The 21,233-nt window shown below is 39.1% G+C and overlaps 1 protein-coding gene across 1 annotated transcript in view; it reads left to right on the top strand.

Annotated features, from left to right (window-relative positions):
- SLC24A4 (solute carrier family 24 member 4) overlaps nucleotides 1-21,233 on the top strand; it is a 98,285-nt gene that overhangs the window by 5,901 nt on the left and 71,151 nt on the right. The window contains exon 2 of the mRNA XM_007422544.2: nucleotides 1,779-1,889. Within this exon, the coding sequence (XP_007422606.2) occupies nucleotides 1,779-1,889 (111 nt within the window). The remainder of the gene's footprint in view (nucleotides 1-1,778; nucleotides 1,890-21,233) is intronic.

The raw sequence follows: 21,233 nt of genomic DNA, 5'->3' as shown, positions 1-21,233 counted from the left end.
CTCGGTGACTGGCTCACAATTATGACATTGCAGCATCCCACGTTCATGTGATCTCCATTTGTGACCATCACTGCCGGCTTCCGACAAGCAAAGTCAATGGAGAAGCCCACAGGAGGTCAGAAATAGCAATCACATGACTGCAGGAAGCTGTGACCACGCGGGAGTCGTCTAACAACGGCAGCTGGGACTGCTGCAACTGCCATTGTAAGTCAGCATGGTCATGTGATATTGTGCCTTATGACTGTGTCACTTAGTGATGAAGTTCCCAGTCCCAATACTGTCTGTAAGCGAGGACTGCCTGTATTGCATCCAGGTTTGGCTGCTATAATACAAAAAGAAAGCTGAAGAACTGGAAAGAATACAAAGAGCAGCAACAGAGATGGTAAGGGGCTGTATTTAGCCTAAAGAGAAGAACCCTAAGGGATGGCATTATAGTGGTCTTTCAATACTTGAAAGGCTGTTCCAGGGAAGAGGGTGTGGATTTATTCTCCTTAATGCCTGAAGGTAGGACAAGAACCAATGGGTGGAAGCTTTACAGAAAGAGACACAAACTCTAAATAAGGAGGAATGTCCTGTCTATGAAAGCTGTTGAGCAGTGGAACAGCCTGTCTCCTGGAGTTGTGGGTATTTCATCACTGGAGGTTTTCAATCAAAGGTTGAACAACAATTTGTCTGTTAGATTCCTGCTCTGGGCATGTGATGGAATGTGAGAATGACCTTGGAAGACACGGTGGGGGGTGGGGGGAGAGGGGGGAAGAGATGCTCCCCAGGGAAGGATCAGACAAAAGGGAAGGAGCCCACATCAGACTAACAGGCAGAGAAAGAAACTTAGAAACCTCTGTAACTAATCAGGTGGTAAAAAGCAATGGAGGGAGATTTGTACTTTCAGACTTGCAAGATTCTGTTAATGTAGCCTTACAATAAAGTAGAATTAGCTCATCTGGTCATGTTTCCTGTCTGGTTAACCTGGGAGGGCTGACATCAGTCTTGTAAGTCTGAAAGTACAAATCTCCCACCATCCCTTTTTACCGCCTGATTAGTTACGGAGGGTCCTTTCTAAGTTTCTTTCTGTACCTGTTACTCTGTTGCAGGGTTCTCCCCTTTTGTCTGATAGTTCCCTAGGCAGCATCTCTTCCCCCCATCTTTCAAGGTCACTCTCACAGGGCAAGAGGTTGGGGAAGAAGTCTTCTGTGATTCTGTGATCCTATACCTGCGTATCCCTCCATAGTTAGTCTCATGCTTCTCCATCATGTTGCAGTTCTTACTCATCACAGCTAAATGATTAACTGGGCTATGTTGAGCACTCACATGATCTGGATGGATCTTTCTGAATATTATTATTATTAGCAGTAGTAGTGTCTTACTTTTTCACAACTCTGTGAGGTATCTTAGCATGAAAGAAACAGAAATTAGTACAAAGTCACACAAAAACCTCCACTGCACATTCTGATTTCTGCAGCCAATACTGTAACCACTATAGCACTTTTTGTCTTTCTTCCTTCTCACTCTCCTCCCCCCTCCCCACTTATCTTGGATTTTTCTCTATTATGCATCAATCCATATATAATTTGTATGTGTCCAAAAAAAAAAAAATTATCTGGAGAGTCCCTTCCACTAATGTGGTAAAGAATTTATAGTGGTAGATGAACTAATGGTTTGATTCAGTAGGTGGCAATTTCCATTTTAGTCTATGTTTATGTAACGGAAAGAATTATATATATGGATAACCCAAAGCAGTCCTTTTTGCCCTTACAAATACTGCGTTTGTCTTTGTGCAGGGCAAGAGTCAGCTGTTGTCGACCAAAGTGTTCTGTCAGAATTATGGAGGAATAGAAGATTGATGGCATCCAGTAATGAGTCACACAAACAAAAGAACTGCACGGAGCCAGGTAAGAAATGAGGAGCTTTAAGATATTTTTCACTTCTGTCTTATTGTGGCAAGACCTGCAGCAGTGTGTCAGAGCTGGAAGATTGTTGCAGGCAGGAAGACAGTTTAATGAATGCATAGATTGGTGACAGACAGCTGGCAATGAAATGGAAGGTTGGCCCAGCCGGGGAAAAAGGTACCTTTTCAGTGACACAAAATAGGCCCAAATCTTCAGGGTAGGTTGCGGGGAGATGCTTCTCTGTTGCAGTTGGTTACCTCATGTGTCTGCTTGTGTTCTGAGGAAACATGATGACTTTGAAGTGGCACATCTTTCCTTTTTGTCCCATTGTTTTTGTTGCACGGAGCAAAACAAACACCTACACATTTCAGCATATGGCTATTTCTGTATTACTGGTGTTGACAGTCTTATAAATGAATTTCTGTATTTGAGGTTTTTTTTAATGAAAACATATATTTGAAAACTATTTTAAAACATATGTGTCTGAATAATGGGAAAAGAGCTGTCGTATTGTTGATATATTTGAAAAAAATGGAAAGCAGATTTTTTTTTTCAAAGTTGTTGAATTTAGGAGCCCTTTGTTTCTGTGTCAGATTTACCATTAATACTAGAATCCATAACTACCTTCAATGGTTATACTTTGTTTCAGCTTGAGTGGCTGTTGGGAGGAGAATAAGTAAGTTTTGTGCTTCACATTTTTATAAAGTGCACACATACCCCCAACCCCCTGCCAGATAGAAGTTTAGTTCTAACATTCTTGACAATTCAGGAAGATTCAGGAAGTGATTTTTCAAAACAGTTCAATAATGGGAGATGACATTTTCATTTATTTAAAATATTTCTAGCCTACATTTATAGTGGAAAGCCCTCCCAAGGGAGCTTACCCATATAAAAGGGACAAACAGTAATAAAAGCAGCATTGAAACAGACATTTAAAAAAGCACAGTACAAAACACTCCCCAAAATAATAAATTCAATCGCTGTTTCAGCTGGGGCTTAACATTCATACTGGAGCATAGATTGACTTTTTAAAAAACAGGAAAGCATAATGACTTATGATCCCTAACTAAATGGCATCTACTCTCCAGAGTTGGCCTCATCAATTCCATTAATGTTACTGAGCACAGATTCCACCTTTGGGGTTTTGCCAGAGTTCTATACTTAGGTGTTTTTTCCCTGCCCATTTGGTGTTTAGTTTCTTAAAGAGCAATCAAGGGAGCTTAATGGACAGAAATTTTTTCTGAGTACCGACTCGCTGCATTTCAGAATTTCTGTATGGAAGAACATCAGCTTGTGGCTTGTGTCACGTCCACTTACACAGATAACAAAAAATACAAGGAGAGCCACGCAAGATCGGATCAAGAACCCTTTTAGTTCAGCATTTTGTTTCTACCAGTGGCCAGCCAAATGCTTTTGGAAACCCACAAGAGGCCACGAAAGCAAGAGTTCTCCTGTGTGATTTATTTGTGCAATTTTGTATTCATAGCGTACAGCTTTTGCATATGTAGGCAGTGTTTGGCCCATGATTAATAACTGTAGATGAACTTGCTTAATCCCCTTTTCAAACCATCTATGCCACCTTATGTGATTACCATAATATCTTCTGACAATACGTTTTTAAGTTTGTTATATGTTACTTAAAAAAGCACTTTCGGTCACCTGCCCAAATCTACTTTCATGTAATCTTATTTGGTGAACCTAATTTCTAGTGTTTTAGGAATGAGAAATTTCTCTCTAGCCCACTTTCTTCTTACAATTCATGCCTTCCAGAGTTGCTATGAGTTGGGTGGCCTATAATTGTGATTTATGAATGAATGAGTGAATGAATGAATGAATGAATGAATGAATGAATGAATGAATGAATGATAGCATAACACCAGAGATGCCATTTTCTGATTTAAAAATACTGAGTTTTTGATAACGCATGCATTTTTGTTTAAGCTGAGCAATATTTCTCTGCATACAATTTAAGTATGTAGAGAGGGAAGAGAAATCTAGAGGGAAAATGGGAAGACTAACGCAGACAGGCAGGCGGATTGCTAGGCACGTCTGGTCTCAGCTACCAGTAGTTTTCCTCTCTGGATTTGGATGCATTGTTCCATCAGCTGAAGACTCAGGTTGCTAGCCCCATCCAGCGTTCTTTTGCGTAGAGGTAGGTGATGCTTCTCAGCAGATGCCAGCCTTCCCCAATCAACAATTCTCCAGATGTGTTGGGTGTTAGTGCCCACAATTCTTAGCCTAAGTGGGTTTGAACTGTATTGGCTGGTAATTATGTGAGTTGAAGTGCAACATGTTCAGAGGCCCCAAAAGTCAAGATGGTGGCAACAACCATGCAATCAACACCCCGCCCCCTTTTTATGTGCATCATGAGAAATCAGGGAGGTGGTTTGTTGAACTTGGTGGTAATTTATGTTAGATGTTTCTGTAGTACCTTATCAGGACTTAGATTGCTTCCTTGGCTGGGAACAAGTCACCAAGCTAACTATGATAAGAAACCAAATGTTATAAAATGTCGGTCATGCCAATGAAATTATTACTTAATATTTATGTGGCAAACCAGGAGGATTTCCTTCTAGGAAATTATTGCCTAAAATACTTTGCAGATACTTGATTTTACACATGATTTCATAAAAGGATTGAGAGGAAAGAAATATAATATTCCTTCAAGTGTTCTTTACAGCAAGTATAAATTGATCTGCTTGCAAGGTTCTTTTTAAACGAGGCACTTGAATTTAATGGTGTAAAAAGTTCTTCCATAAATTGTATTAGAAGAAGGTTGTAAGCTCTGGATCTCTCTCCTCCCTCCCTCCCTCCCTCCCTCCCTCCCTCCCTCCCCACACACTAAATAGGAAAGGAAAATTTTTATTTATCTTATCTATGATGTTTTCATATACTATACTTGGTTTTCAGTTTTGTTGCATTTGACTTGTTTTTGGTTTGGTTTCTTATGTGAGATGCTACAGGAATGCTTTTTAGGACCTCAGAATGGCATATAAATGCATGAATGAGCATATCAATAGAATATCTAGAAATTTATCTCACAAATCAGATATTAGATATTATTTTTATATTTGCAATAATAAATGCGTAAAATAAAAGTAAGTACTGAAAATGATGCTTTCAGAAGACAAATGCATAAGAACCAGATCAGAATAATCTTTACCGTCATTTCCAACAGGAGATTCTCATGACAATCTTTTTCATGCAACCTACCATTAATTTCAATGAATCTTATATCCTAGCTGGCTAGATGCATAAAAGACAAGAGGTCACACACCTTTAATAATTGGTTGTTCTGCAGGTGGCATCTGCTAAAATGCTCTTTCCTACAGACCTAGGAAATGGATGTGTGCCCTGTCTTCCCTTGCATCTGGTCATACTAATGTACAAGTCTCACTGAACTTGCACTTGATTGACTCTCCTGCTAGTATATAGTCCCTTCTTAGAGTTGGGTGAAGTCGTGGGTTTGTTGTAAACTGCAAGAAGGAACCCATGAATAAAATTTTCATTTATCCAAGTGAGATAAAATAGGATGATATCCCATCATCCCAGATGATGATGGTGGTGATATGCAATCTGGGTGTCCTCCTGGACTCATGGCTCCTGCTTGAAGAGCAGGTGGTAGCTGTGTCTAGGAGGGCCTTTGCACACCTTTGGGTTGTGCATCAGTTGTGCCCATTCCTGGACTGGGAGACCCTGCTCACTGTCACTCATGTAACCTCCTGTCTGGACTACTGCAATGTGCTCTACATGGGACTGTTCTGTTACCCCATGGGTAATAAGTGGTGCTGGTTACTTGGGGCACATACCACTACTTCATGAGCTGGATTGGTTGCCAGTGTGCTTTTGGGTGCAATTCAAGGTACTGGCTATCACCTTTAATGCCCTTCATGGCTTGGGACTGGGTTACTTGAGGGATCATCTCTCCCTGGTTGGGTCTACCCGTCCAGTCCAGTTAGGCAGGATGGGCATGCTTCAGGTCCCATTGGTTAAGAAATGCCAGTGGTGGGGCCCAGAAAGCGTGCCTTTTCTGCCATAGCATCCGCCCTATGGAATGTTGTCCTGGAGATCAGGATGGCCCTGACCCTGCTGGCCCTTCATAAGGTCCTAAAAACCTGGTTCTTGGCCTGGGCCTGGGACCCCAAGTGTGTGAACAGATCTGTCTCCTGGCTGTGTTAGCGATTTTGGACTCTGATACTTCCTTGGCTATGTATTTTAATTTTTGTATTTGTTATATTTGTTTTTATATTTATTTTGATATTGTTTACTACCCAGAGTCACATATTGAGATGGGTGGCTATACAAATTTATCAAATAAATTAAATAAATAAATAAATAAATAAATGAATATTCATTTATTGTCCTTTCACTAAAAGCTCAAGATCTAGGCTGCAAAAACCTGGATGACAATGACATGACAACAAACAGTTAGAATTTCTTTATCTCTTTGTTGCCATCTAGTGGATGTCTGGAGTTTTATAGTCCAAATCTGGTAGCCCTGGAAAACCACTTTGGAGTTGTGCTCAGCTGCTGGTGATTTCATGGCAATGCCTTTGTTACTTTCTTGGCAACAGTACAAGTCATCTGACTGCATTGTTCTAGGATGTATAGATATTTGTCAGTCTAGCCTACCACCCCAGAATTTTCTAGTGGTCTCCCATCCAAGCACTAAGCAGTTCTACCCTGTGTAGCTTCAGGGCACAGACCAGGTTGGCCAAGTAATGACATCTACTAAGAGATTAATTAAAAACAGCAGCTTAAAATACCAAACAATATCAAGCCACAAACTAGTTAACTGTGTTTTAGCCTAGTGCATTGAGGGACCCAGGCCATGTAGTTTGGTATGTTATGTGAATCCAGAAAATTAAATTAATTGAATCAACTATGGCTCATTTCATCTTGAGTAAGCATGTTGTGCAAACACAGTCATATGACATGAACTGCCTTTATCCTGTTCTATTTTCCTTTTTTGTCAATGACTTGATTCTGACAGTGACTTAAAACGAGCAGTAAGTTTATTCAATACAAATATGATATACAATGCATCTCTGAGATAAAAAAAAGTCAAGCAACAGTAATTAAAAATAACATTCAAAGTATTAATGGTTAATATCAGAATAAATTATATTTTTCTGAGCTATAAAACTATAGTTTTTATAGAGTATTCTATACCACCATTAAGTGATGTTAAAATTAAAATAGTTTGTCAGACTTTCTGATATCATGAATGACTATGTAATTACAGTAGTCTGGGGTTTAGTTCATCAACTGTATTTTCATTACATTCTTGAAGTTTCTTAATATCCTGCAAGGAAGGTTATTCTAAAAGCTCTCAAATAACTTGTTCCTTTGTCATTCTGAGGGGACCTAGTAGGAAACACTCTCAAAACTATTAGAAAGCAAGAAAATATGAAGTAAAATGTATGTAATTTCATTTTGTGTTCTGTTCAGACTTTTATTAATGGTTCAGGAACTCCTGCATTGGAACACAAAACATTTTTAAGTTCTAGCAATGCATTAAAGAAGGAAGAAAAAAGTTAATATAACCTGAAGCTGTGAGGAGGCATGGAGAAAAACAAAGCAAAAAGTACAACCCCCCAAATATGTTAATATTAGTAAAAAAAAAAAAATGGAGAGAGTAGACCTAAACAGCAATATTTTTACATTCACTGACATTTGAACAAATTATTTTAAAAAGCATTCATTCCTTGTTTATTTGAGATTGAGTAATGTATAGTCATAAAGGCTGAAAGAAAGGGTTGGCAATATTTAAATGAATGCTTCAAGTTTATCTTCTATTTTATGCCATCAGAATCCATGCTCAGTGTTTACGCTGTTTGAAAGAGATGTGGAAAAACAGTTTCACTGGAAAGAGTGTGCCTTTTGCATGTTGGATGCCATGGGCCAGATTATCTCTGAATTCTTTAGATGACAGGCTCCCTTCCTGATAATACGTTGTGGCTTATTTAACCAGCTGTGAAAGGCCATGGAAGCAGATGCTACCGGGAATTTGGATTGAGATGCTATCTAGAAAATGTATTTCTATGTATGAGTTCTGTTTCAGGTGATGATTTGCTGCTTAAACTGAAGGACTTCATATCCTTCTGAAGAGGGCAGCTAGCAATGCCATAACTGGGCTTCAGAACTATTGTGAATGTATCTCCACTGGATCTGGAACTGTTGGCAGGGCATAGGAAGTAGAGTATTGTGTCCAGTTCTGGGCATCCCTGGATCAAAAAGGACAGTGACAAGTTGGAGTACATTCAGAGGAGGGCTATGAAGATAATAAGTGTGGAAGCCAAGCCCCTTGAGGAACTGTTAAAAGCTCTAGCCCAGAGAAGATGACTGAGGGGAGGTGTGACAGAAGTATTCAAGTGTTTTTAAAGAATTGTCCCATAAAGGAAGGAGAGGACTTATTCTCTTTTGACCCAGAAGGCAGGACCAGAACCAGTGGGTTAACATTAAAGGAAAATGATTCAGACAAGAGATCAGGAGGAACTTCCTGATTATGTAAGCTGTCAGCCAGTGGAACAGACTGCCATGTGAAGTGGTGTGTTCTCCTTCACTAAACTTCTTCAAACAAAGGCTGGATGGTCATCTGTCAGAGATGCTCTAGTAGGTCCTGCACTGAGCAGGGCTGAAATAGATGACTTCTAAGAGCCTTTCCGATCTAAAATGCTATGATATAACCTGTGCCTGGTCCTTTTTACATGTGTCAAAATAAATTGAATTCTCTGCCAGTCAAAGGAGCTGGGAACTCTTGTATTCCAGTATAACTGGAGAATTCTTGGAGTTGCTGTCTGCCATACCTGGAGGCATTTGAAATAATATACCATGATAAAATCTCAGATATATGGTCAGCACAGTTGCCCTTATGTATTTGTCTGCCGGAAGAGTAAGCAGCTGGGAAAAGGGGTTTTCTGCAGAACTTTGGACAGTTCCTTGGAAGATAGTTGTTGCTTCAGCAAGAGATTTAAAGCAGACCTAGCTGTTTTAGAGTGGGGGTTTTCCAACTGGGCTCCGTGGAGTTTTAGGGTTCTGCAAGAATTTGATGGGATTCCATGAGAAACCAAAGGAGAGGGAGAGAATATTCAGTCAAATGCAGCCAAAGCCATTCATAGCAATTTTTCTAAGGAAAAGCAATCACATCCCAGTCACTGAACATTGATTTGTTTGACTAAAACATTAACCTCCCAAGTTATTGTGAAATTCAAGTTTTAATCTTGGACATTGGAATGTTAATTTTGCATTTACTTTTTATAGTAAACGCATTACAGTAATTATGTTAATACATTTACTATAATGTTAATTTTGCAGTTTACTTCTTATACTCAATACTGACAATAAATGGAGAAGCCAAAATAAATTGCAAGCAGCATGAGTTTCATTTTATTGCCAGTTTTCTATCTCTAGGGCTTTGTCTCTTGATCAGGCGTTCCAGGACATTTTTATTTTAATTAACCCACAGATTCTGCAGCCTGAAAACATTTGGAACCCCCTGCTATAGAGAGTTGCAGATAGGTGCTACAATCACCTCCTTGTGTACTCTGAAGCACCTTTTTGAAACAGAATCCAAAGTGTTCCTAAGTAGCATTTCCTTTGGGAAAAGAATGAGCAGGAGCTTAAGGGGATGCAGGAAGCCGACTTATACTAGATCGGATTTATAGCCCATGATTGCCTGTTTGGATTGGCGGTGGCTCTCCAAGGTCACTGGCAGAGATTTTTCACATCAGCTGCTACTGATCTTCTTAGTCAGAGCTGCCAGCTATTGAACATGGGATCATTTGCATGCAGTGCTGCTGTGAGAAAAGAATTTCAGGTTGCAGCCATATACTCAGACATCCTTGGTTGGCCATCTGGGGTCTACTCAGTTTCCTCCTCCAGGAACTTACAGGGGTATATGTCCTTTATTATAAGAGACAGTCCTTATTTCAGAAATATGTCCTTTAGATTTATTTTTCAAAAACTCACTTTTATCCTTTATTCTGGTCATTTAACTTTTACTGTACAAATGGTACCACTTAATGCAGTCTTTCACATTCATTTAAAAAGATGAATTGTCTTTTTAAAATAAATGTACATATAGAGTTTGATTTTAGTTATTTTTATTAGAGCATACATTTCTGTTAAGTTGTTCTTGATTTTGCTCTTGGATTTTCCTTTGTAAAGCAAAGTTATAAACATAACATTTTTTTATCCTCATGAACCTCTTTCAGATTTGCCCTTTATTTTTTCCAAGAAAATGTGGTCACTGTGGCTATAAGGGATGTTGTCTGACTGGTGAGGTAATAAACTTTGAAACTGGATTTCTTCAAAGGAAAAACACTTCCCTTAATATAAAGTTGCCTAATCTATAACATATTTTTCTGAGCTCCTGCTCTCAGTCCCTCTCTATAGGAGCAAGTAGTTGATTTCACTGAAAAATGGTATTTTCTGTAGGCACATTTGATTTTTGGAATTCCTCTGTGAACAGAAGTGGAAAGAGCCCTCAGGTATAGTATGTTTTTCCTATCTAACAAGGGTTCTCATTGAGATCTTATTTTATTTAGGGTTTCTCTCCACACTGCAAAGTTCAAAGACCTCTTTGGTAAATTTGGAGAGAGGATTAAAATAGCTTGGGAAACTTAGTTTCTTTAGTCCCCCACTCCCAACAAAAAGCATTGTGGTCTGTGGCAGTGGCAGCAAAGATCCCGTTGGTGGACATGGATGACTTTTTATAGTAGCATCACTGGAGTATCTTCTGGGGGGAAAAATTGCCTACTGAATTGTGGACATTGACAGGGCTTCTGCTACTGTTACAGCTGTAGTGCTAAAATGTTTAAAAGGTGGGGGCGAGGCAGAGAGGAGTGCCATGTTATTGCCACAGTTAATAGCAACTCACTCAAATTTTGGAAGAAATCTTTGCCTACTGAAATCAACTCAGTTTTAAAAACATTTGTGAGCTTGTGAGTTTTGAAATACATGAGCACTTCATAGCCTTCCCCAGCTTGGTGTCTTCTAGACATACTCAGCTATCATTCAGATGCGCTCTGGTCAGAACTAGCGTTTTGTTGTTTATTCTCTCATGATCTATGCTGTGGGAAAACCCACAAAACCATTTTTAAAAATCTGGCTTCAGAATGGAAAAATACTAATAATGTTCATTTGGAATGTTACAACCATGCTGTCAGATCACCTTCACAGTTCCTAAATCAGTCAATGTTTATTTGTTCTTTGACTTACCCCTTATATCGAAGCACAATTAAGCCTTAAATGCCATATAGCAGGGTTCCTCAACCTCAGCAATTTTAAGATGGGTGGACTCAACTCCCAGATGGCTGGCTGGCGAATTCTGGGAGTTGAAGTCCACCTGTCTTAAAGTTGCTGAGGTTGAGGAACCCTGCCATATAGGATGTTTTTTAGGAGGGGATACTGTAAATGTAGGGCTACTCAATCTGGACTGCCTGCAGAACTCTGGATAGCCACTACAGAGCAGCAAAAAAAATATAGAAAACGCTCTTTGATGCCACCTTGTAGTTGTCTGGATTTTTGCTGACCAAATATGATAGCCCTTGCTAACTATGCATAAGAGTGCCATGTGAATTCAGCCCATATCATCATGAAAGGGAAGAGATGCACCTTTAGGAGTGAGGAAATACCTCCTTGATATTTTAAAATAGCTTGTTTATGCTTTGGCAAACATTGCTTTCCTTAAATGTACCGTTATTGATCTTGTTTTCCAGCACCTTGTTTTGACTCTTTTGTTGTTGGCATTTGCCACCTGAGTTCTCAATTATAGGGACTGATCCTGTGCTCAGCTATCTGGACAGAGCTCTAACAATGCATTCCCCAGTCAATGAAAGAGCCAAAAATTATATACTTTTTATATGAGTGGGGGGGAGACACACAACTCATGCTCCTAGTCATTACCTTGGATCAATTGCTTTGTAATGTAAGTTTCCAGCTGTATCATTATGTGTATATCTTTGCAGCACTTACTTTTATTAGTACAGATGCTGCCACAGTCATGTGGGGAAATTCTCCTCTTCCTGGTTCTCAGTATCATGTGGTTTGGTAATCAAGCTTCATTCAACTATTTCTGGAAGCTGGAAGCTGAAAAGACATTCTACATCCCTACTTTTTGCTCATTAATCTATCCTTCAGCACAGAGACCAGCCTCAGCTGAAGCCTCTGTTGATGCCCTGGTTTCCTAGGACATTTCCTTTTAATCCATAGCAACCACTTTCTGAGAATATAACCACTGAATTAAGAATCATGGTTAAACATTAAGGAGGGCATTAAGATAGATTTGACTACTGTGCTCTTCAGTCTGCCTGGCCATTTCAGTTTGCCTGCCATGAGTTCTGTGGTGTGTGGAATTGTATCCCTCCCCTTGCACAATTTTTTGGACCAGCTTCTCCTCTCTCAGCAGGAGATATTGGGAAAGGAGCAATCTGACCTTTAAAATAGCTTCCTGAGCTAGTGTAGCAAATTGTCATCATCTCCTTTTCCCTATACAAGTTGCTTCAGGCAATAGATAATTGTGTGGTGGTTTTAAAATCCACCATTTTCATGGCTAAGCTAGAATCAGTTGGGAGCGGTGATGACAACCTTTGCTAGAAAAATCTTTCTTAAGAGAAATGCCCAAGGTGGGAGAATGCATTTAGAGCGAGGACAAGTTCTCTGGAAATTCATCACATTTCTTAGGATCAGGCACCTGGTGGATCTTCTGAAAAATGGTATTCAAGATCCTGGGGGTATAATGAAATCAATTAGAAAATATTTAGGACAGTGCCTCTCATTTCTCTTGATATATCTATGTAGGGATTAAACTGTAGACAGATAAGAAGCTGTCACATTCATGCAGGGCCAGCTCTGAGATTAGGAAGGCCCTAAGTGTAAAACCAGAGCAGGAGACTGCCATTCATGACGGTTATTTTCCTTTTATTTGTGTGATGGCTGTCCAAGAAGGTGATTTTTCACCAGTTTTGTTGCTGTAGGCTAAGTAGCAGCAATCTTCCCACGAGTTTAATCAGGTAGTTGCCATCTACTGTGTAATCCTATTTAATCACTCTCAGGCTAGCTTTTCCCAGCTTGGGCCACCTCCAGATGTGGGCATTGCTGCGGAATTCTGAGAGTCAAAGTCTCAAACATCTGGAAGACACCTAGAATGGGGAAGGTTGTCTTAGATGCTGATGCAGCAATGCTTTGTTAGTCAAGATGGTATTGTAGAGGAATTAAAAGGACAGCTCTGGCACAGAGATTCCAGCTCTAAATAAGGGACAAAGAGCACTAAATGGACCTCCCTCAGGGCCGGAGGTCCTCACCAGCTGCCCAAGGTTGTCAGCTCTTGGCACCAGGCCTGCCTTCATGTCCTACTTTGTCAGCTTCCAGTGGTCCCCGATTGCTATCGGCAGCAGGTTGCTATCAGCCAGCCGTGCGTCATTCAGCAAACGCTTTAGGTAACTAATTAGTTAATGAACTGATACTGATTCCCAAATTCTGCCTCATAATGATATCTCAATAGAACTATGTGTAGTGACTTCTGTTTCAGGAATAAGATGATAATCTTATCTTTGAAGGCCTAGTTGGCTTCTATGTTATTTCACTTGCAGAGGCTGATGCAAGACAATCTGATGCCTCAGAGATAGCTGGATTTTTTTCTGACCATGCTCTGGTAAAATTCAATTTGGATTTCAGTAATGTGTTGCAATATAGTTGGCAAAAACTATATATAGTTTTTATTAAAGAAATTTTTAACAAAGTAAAAGCCAGAAGAGAAAATAACAATAATAAAGAAAAAATAGTGAATAGTGAGAAAAGAAAATAGAAAAAGATATAGGGAAAAAAAGGAAAGGAAAGATAAAGACAGCTTCCGATTGTCTTGACGGTGGTTATATTTTACCCTTTCTCTCTCTCAGAAATTCTCCCTTTCTAATCTTCAGACCCATAAAGCACAAGTTTGTTTTTCTCTTTTTTCAGCAAAAAGTCCATAAGGGGTTTCCAGTCACTAATAAATGTAGTTGATCTTTCTCTAATCGAACAAGTTAATTTTGCCATCTCTGCTAGTTCTGTCATCTTCACCAACTATTCCTCTGTTGTGGGTATTTCAGCATCTTTCCATTTTTGTGCATATAGTAGTCTCACAGCAGTAATCGAGTATAAAAATAATCTTCTGTGGCTCTTTTCTAATTGACTATCCATTAATCCCAACAAGAAAAGTTCTGGGTTCCGTTGAATGTTGATCTTTAAGATTCTTTGTATCATTGTGTATATCTGAACCCAAAATTTTCTGGCTTTTTTACAAGTCCACCACGCATGATAAAATGACCCTTCATGTTGTCCACATTTCCAACATAAACTTGAAGTACCTTTCTACTTTCTAGACAATTTTTCTGGAGTCATATACCAACAGTACATCATTTTATAAAAATTATCTTTTAAGTTATAACATAATGTGAATTTCAATCCTTTTAACCACATATTTTCCGACTGTTCCATCAATATATTATGTCCAAAGTTCTTAACCTATTTTATCATACACTTTTTCACTTACTCTTCTTCCGTTTCAAATTTCAATAGAAGTTTATACATTTTAGCAATCACATGTTCATCATTTGTGCATAGTTCAACTTCAACTTCTATCTTCTGCTGCTCAGTTCCAAATGTCCTATTATCTTCCTTAAATCTTTCTCTTAACTGTGCCTACAAAAACCATTGAAAACCAAATCCCTCGGCAGCCAGTTGCTGTCATGATTTCATCTTATATTCTCCATGCTCTTGTTCTAACAATGCTCAATTATGTTAACCATTTCTGTTTACCTGCTGTTTCTTTCCTGTAAAATGCTTCTTGTGCTGAGATCCATAAAGCCATTTTTGGGCACAGTCCGGGTGGCAATTCTTCAGAAACAGTAATTAATCCAAAATACAGCTGCTATATTACTGCAGCATATTATACCATGCAGGTTGTGCTACAACAAAAGTAGCTTGGATGTGCAGAGATAAAAGAGGTGGCATGAGTTGAATAAGAGTTACTGAGGACAGTAGTGGGAGAGGGTTGTTCAGGCACCTTGCTTGTGCGTTTCTGATAGAAACCCCTTAGCCATTTTGGATAACAGGATGATGGGTAAGGTAGTCTCTTACTGGTTCTGCAGGTACCTTATGTTCTTAAACGTCCTCTGCACGGGGAGGCAAGATAGTGCACGACATCATGGGCCTGTTCTCATACTGTAGTCTAAACTCCTCCTCCTCCCAAAAAACGACAAACCATCATTGTATAGCAAAACTGGCTTACAGGCAATTAGTGGATATGTGCCACCAGTTTGACTCAAAGTAGGAAGACGCGGTGGCGCAGCGGCTTAATGACGCTGAAAGTTGCCGGCCAGAAATGGTCGACGCTTCAGCGGTTCGAGTCCAGCCTTCATGTTAGCAGGGTGAGCTCCTGTTTCCTCCCCAGTTCCTGTCAACCCAACAGTTCGAAAACTCACGTGAGTAGATAAATGGGGACTCTCACTCTGGTGGGAGGAAAAATGCTGGCGGCACCTTGCAAAAAGGAGTCGGGAGCAGTTGACGGTAAGCGCAAAAAACCGTGCATGCCCGAAAAGGGCGCAAAGCAACGGAAACCCCGCCTCCTGCGCTCACCAGCTGGGCTCTGCTCCAGGAAGGAGGCTCTGGCAAACCACTTCCGAAACACCTTGCCTTGAAAACTGCAAGGACTTGTCCAGGCAGTCACTGCAGAGTCGGTAACGACTGAGCGCAGATAAAAGAAAAAAGGAAAAAGGAAGAAATATGTATAGAACTGGTTCAGGGCAGCCTCTCCTCAGCATTCATATAAATTATTTAGACAAAGAAAGAGCCAGTTACAGAATTGTGAAATATATCAAATTTCCATCAGTCTCAAAAGAGACAGGAATTCTTTTGGAGGGTATTTATAAGGGCATCAGCTTACTATTCCTGTCTTTATTGATTTAAATCTGATAACATCTTTTCATTGAGATAAAGATTTGAAACTGATTTAGTTAAGAACCTGAAAAAGTTCCTTTCATTTGCAGTTGGATGATATGTTGATATTAAATGGCTTGTCTAGCTGTTAAAATGTTTTGAAGCTTAAACAAAATGGGGTTACTGAAAAGGTATTCAACTGTCTTGTTTAGTGTTGAAGTTTAAGAAGGGAGAGGATGAGGATGGGTTTTTCAACTTGTGTGATTCAGTATACATCTTGAATATTATGACTGGGCTTATACTGTGTTCTGAGCTGAGAATTTTGTTTGGTCTTTGACTTAATTAATGTGTTATTTTGGTTACGTGTGTGTGTGCCTTCGAGTCAGTATTGATTCCTGGCAACTGCCTAGACAGGTCCCTGCAGTTTTCTTGGCAAGATTTCAAAAGTGGCTTGTCATTGCCTGCTTCCTAGGCTGAGAGAGAGTGACTGGCCCAAGGTCACCCAGCTGGCTTCATGCCTAAGGCAAGACTAGAACTCACAGTCTCCTGCTTTCTAACCTGGTGCTTTTAACCACTACATCAAACTGGCTCTCTATTTGGGTTACGTAGTATCTTCATATTTTGAACTAAGACTTTGGATCTTACTAGTTTGACAGCCATGGTCAAAGGCCTCTTCTAATTATAAGATTAACTAGAGTTACGCCGTGTTTTTATTTTACATTAAGGCTATGGGTATGTGATTAAGTGTGCTGTCGGACCAAAAGTGGGATCTGTTTTTATGCTAAAGGTTGTTGTACTTGACAATGCTTATACCACAGATTGTTTCTAGAGAGAAAAAATAGGTACAGAATGGAATCCTGGAAGAACTGTTTAGATCAACCCTAACTGGTATCCTCCATACCTGTAAGGACTGTGGCTCCTAAGATTCTCATTGACTGGGAATTCTGACATTTATAATCCTACTGTGTTTGCATTTGTACCAAGTTGGCAAAGTTGAGACAAATGATTAAATGTAACTCTGGAAGTTTCATAATAAATTCTGTATCAGAAATATTTGTCATAAATCTGATATCTTTAATACAATTAGCAAACAGAAGTTTTGAAAAAGGCAACTAGTGCACCTGCAGCAAACTTTCTGAAGCTACATAATAACTAACTCTTCCTCTTTTCCAGAATTCTGCAGTCATTTCAAAAAATGTAGGTGTTTTTTTTTTCCATCATGAGAGGAAGAGACAATCCCACTTCTTTCTCAGTTATGAGAATAAATCTTTTCTTGTTTCATGCCTGAAACATTCTGAAGAAAGTTTCTTGGGTACAGGGTTCAAGCATGATTTTTTTTAGGAGCTAGTACAAAATTGTAACACTTTTCCACCAAGATCCCACAATCCCATCTTATATATTTATTTACAATTTTTAAAATCCACTTCGATCTGTAGACTTTGAGTGGGGTAAATAATAATAGTAGAATTCAAACAGACAAGCACCTGCCACATAACACCTCAAACTTAACAACTGTTGATAAGACAGACAAAAAAATCTGGATAGTGGACATTGCAGTACCTGGAGATAGCAGAAGAAAAGAGAAAGAACTGGAGAAAAGCACAGGATACAAAGACCTACAAATAGAAATAGAACGACTATGGCAAAAGAAAGCAAAGATAGTACCAATATAATAGGCACCTTGGGTGCAATCCCAAAACATCTGGAGCACCACTTGAACACCATCGGCATTGACAAAATCACCATCAGTCAATTGCAAAAGGCAGCGTTACTTGGAACAGCTTACATCCTGCGATGATACCTTTAACATCATCAAACAACAACATCTGCCTATCCCAGGTCCTTGGGAAGGACTCAATAGGTGGATAAAAATGTCAAATCCAGTCTAAACATCTGTGCAACCAACCATAACAACAACAGCAATAATAATAATAATTTAAAAATCCTCCTACAATTAAAACCATATTACAGAAGAAAAGCTTCCATTTTTCCAAGATGGAAAAATGTACCACAAAACAATAACCTCTAGTTGAAAGCAAGGTGGAACAGCGTTGTTTTAACTTCCTCACAGAATGCTAGGAGGGAGTCTCAATTTGTCATACAATAATAATCTTGTCTGCATGTCTGAGTAATATCTGACTCCAGACTTTTGTCTGCTCCACACTGAGTAATATTTATTGTGCTCCCCCTTTTATTTCTGTGTTTGGTTTAATGTTTAGACCCTGAAGAAGGGTCTGAAGAGTTGCTGAGTACTGTATTTTGTAATCTTTTGGTTGGTCTTAACAATTGTGTTCTTTTCTTGATTATTTTTAAATTCTAATGGGCCAACATGATGAAAAATAGTTTTTTTTTTAAAGCTGAATGCTTTTATTTCTGAGTAAACACGCATAGAACCAGGAGTTTGAACTGTTGCCCAGTTTTCTAAACCTTGTGAAATAAAAGGCACTCATTATATAAGCATTTCCATTATGGTCTTATAACTCATTGCTAAATCTGCATGATATATAATTTAATGAATCCTTTTATTCAATATATACACACACATATGCATGGTGACTGGTCTTTTTTGGTTATATTAGTAGCTTGCTGGAACAAGTTCACTTAAGCTGAAATCGAATCTATTTTTATTCAGTACAATTAAAGTTGAATGGGAAGCCTAAACAAGGCACACGATCAGAAATAGTCGGTGAAGCACCAGGCTCCCAACTCTGAACGGAGTGGAGATGTCAGACTGTTAGGTCTTCCTGTCAAATAAATAGGTTCTCTATAAATGGAGGTGATGTAGAAAACCTTGTGCCTTCCAGGTATTTTGAATTTTAAGTCCAATAATCCCATGATGGATGGGCAAGCTGGGAATTGAATTCCAAAAATCTGGAAGCAATTGCATTGTTTATCCAACATGTAATTCCAGAAAGCAAGGTGAGCAATTCAGTAGATTTGATGTATCTGGCTAGCATATTTTCAGCCATTGTTTCCTGCAGAGAAGTAACACATATGCAGAGAAGTAACACATCCTCGACACTTTCTTGAAATGTGTACATCCTTTGTACAGTATAATGGATAGGGAACCTTTTTTTTCTATTGAGGGTTGCATCGCATAAGAGATAGGCCTCCATGGTACCATCACTGAAGCATGGGGTGAATTAAGCCACAGCCAAAAGTAGGTAAAGAACATATTCTCTCTCTCTGCAAACAGTATGCTATTGCTAAGGGAGGGATAGCTCTACAAGAAACCAAAACCAGAAACTTTTGAAATTAGGGCAAAGGCTATGTGAAGAAAGCATTTGGCTCTAGAGCTGTTGAGTACCCATCCCTGCTTTATATTTGGATTATACAAAAGAATAAGGTCAGAGATTTAGCCCTGCATGTTAGGTGTTGAAGGGTTTATTTTTCTAGGAGCTGTTTAGATGAGATTTGTTGGGGATAAATGTGCAGTTTAGGGATAAATTGGGATATGTATGGACAGTGGAACTTCTTTACAATGTCTTTGTTTATATCATAACACTGTATTGTTGTGGCAAGGACAGTTTCCTGAAAGCGGTCATTAAGCCAAAAGGGATTTAATGGAGCATGGTTACATCAAGCTACATTTGGTAGTGCATCAACTTGAATGGAGATAGGAGAGGAGGAAATGGGCTTGTTTTAACAGTCTAATCCAAAATGACTGGTTAGTAATGAATTTCAAAATAATGTCACAGGTCCAAATTAGAAGTGTCATTTAATGGAACTTTGCATTTAATGTGCTAGTTTTGAAAATTGTAAATAACATTAGCTGTATCTATTGCAGTAGGAGGCGGAGACATAAAGCAGAAATTGGAAAGATGGAGAGGAAATTGGAAATGTAACATTTTCCTTCCTTTCTGAAGACAATCTGAAAGTGGTATTTCCATTGGGAGGAAATGTTCTATTGGTGTTGAAAGTGAGGAGTTCCTCCTAATGCAGATACCACCTTTGGGCCAGTTCTCTTGGGGCTACAGCTAGGGAGAGATTTATTTATTTATTTTATTTATATTTCAATATTGGAAACACCTGACCTATTAAGGGCAAGGCTAACATCGGTTTGGCCAATGGGAAAGTGTGCAGCTTAAATCTTCTGTGGATTAGAAAGCTCTTCTGTTTCCTTCTAAGTACAGCTAAAGAAAGTAGACAATTGGAACGGGCCCAAGATTCGAGAGAAAAACAAGGAACTGGCTCATCTGAAATAGGGAGCAGGTGCAGAGCTGTGGATTAAAGTGGTGGCAGCAGGTACGGTAATACACGTTGACTTCCTGTATCTTCCCCAAAGCTGTGCTTGGCTGTATTTTCAGTCTCAAGTGTCAAGGGAAAGGCAAATTGGCCATTTCAACACGAGCAAATGTTCAGGTACCTTTTGTCATTTTTTTTTTCATCAGCTGTTAAGGTATGTGCCAGAAACAAACATAAAACATTGGAAGAAAATGACTTAATCATTGAATCTGTCCAGTATAATTACATAAAAGTGAAAGAGTTTGGCCTGCAGTGTTCTATTTTGGCCTTCCCTGCTAAATGGAAAACCAGTGTGGCACAGTGGTTGGCATGTTGGACAATATCCGGGAAGGACGTGGTCCAAGTGCACCCTTGGGCACCAAAACTGACAGGGTCTTTTGAGTTGCTCACTGTCTCTCAGCCCAGCCTACCTCATAGGGCTGTTGTTGTGGAGAAAAATAGGAGGAGAAAGTACTAGGTACATCATCTTGAGCTCCCGAAGGAAAGGCAGGAAATAAATCTAACAAATAAACAAACAAATATTTTCTAACTTCGTGGTTGTCCAAAATCAGAGCATTTTTTATCTGTTTTTTGCATTTCTTTTATGGAAAGGGGAGGTCTAGACAATTAAGAAAAATGATGAATTTTCTCTTCTTTCCATTTGTCTTTTAACACTTTTCAAAAATTAAACGTTACTTAAACAGCAGCAGTTGTAATTTGTATAAGACTTATACAGAGGAGTAGCCAGATTTGCCTTTGAAGCAGAAGCCACAGAAAGGATTATGATCATCTTAAAAACAAATAAATGTATTATGGCACAAGCTCATATGTGCTGATAAAGTAAACGGTAACTCATGAAAGCTTATGGTATAACATATTTGCTGTTAGTCTTCAAGGTGCCATGATATTTAGTCTTTGTAATTTTTTTTCAGGATTATCAAGATATAAGCAATATTTAGCTAGAAGGAAAAAATTCAGAACATGTACTAAAAGCTTGATAAAGAGAATGTGACCTTACTACCTTCCTAAATAAATATATTAGACATATCCAGGTAGGAGGGCTGCAACATATGCCCCAGAGAAGACTTGAGAGTGCAAAATTTAGTTCTGGAGGAGGAAGGAGAGAGAAAACGGTTGCTTAGCCCTGGGAAAGTAGAATGGTGAGAAAGAGACTTAGAGCACCCCTGTCTTGACTTTGTTGTG

This window comes from Python bivittatus, unplaced genomic scaffold, assembly GCF_059951505.1.
Source record: "Python bivittatus isolate LINGU-HERP-01145 unplaced genomic scaffold, Pbiv_v1 ctg000480_np1212, whole genome shotgun sequence".
In the NCBI taxonomy this organism is placed as follows: Eukaryota; Metazoa; Chordata; class Lepidosauria; order Squamata; family Pythonidae; genus Python; species Python bivittatus.
Note: the sequence above shows the minus strand (reverse complement) of the source record. Positions and strands in the feature narration are given on the sequence as shown.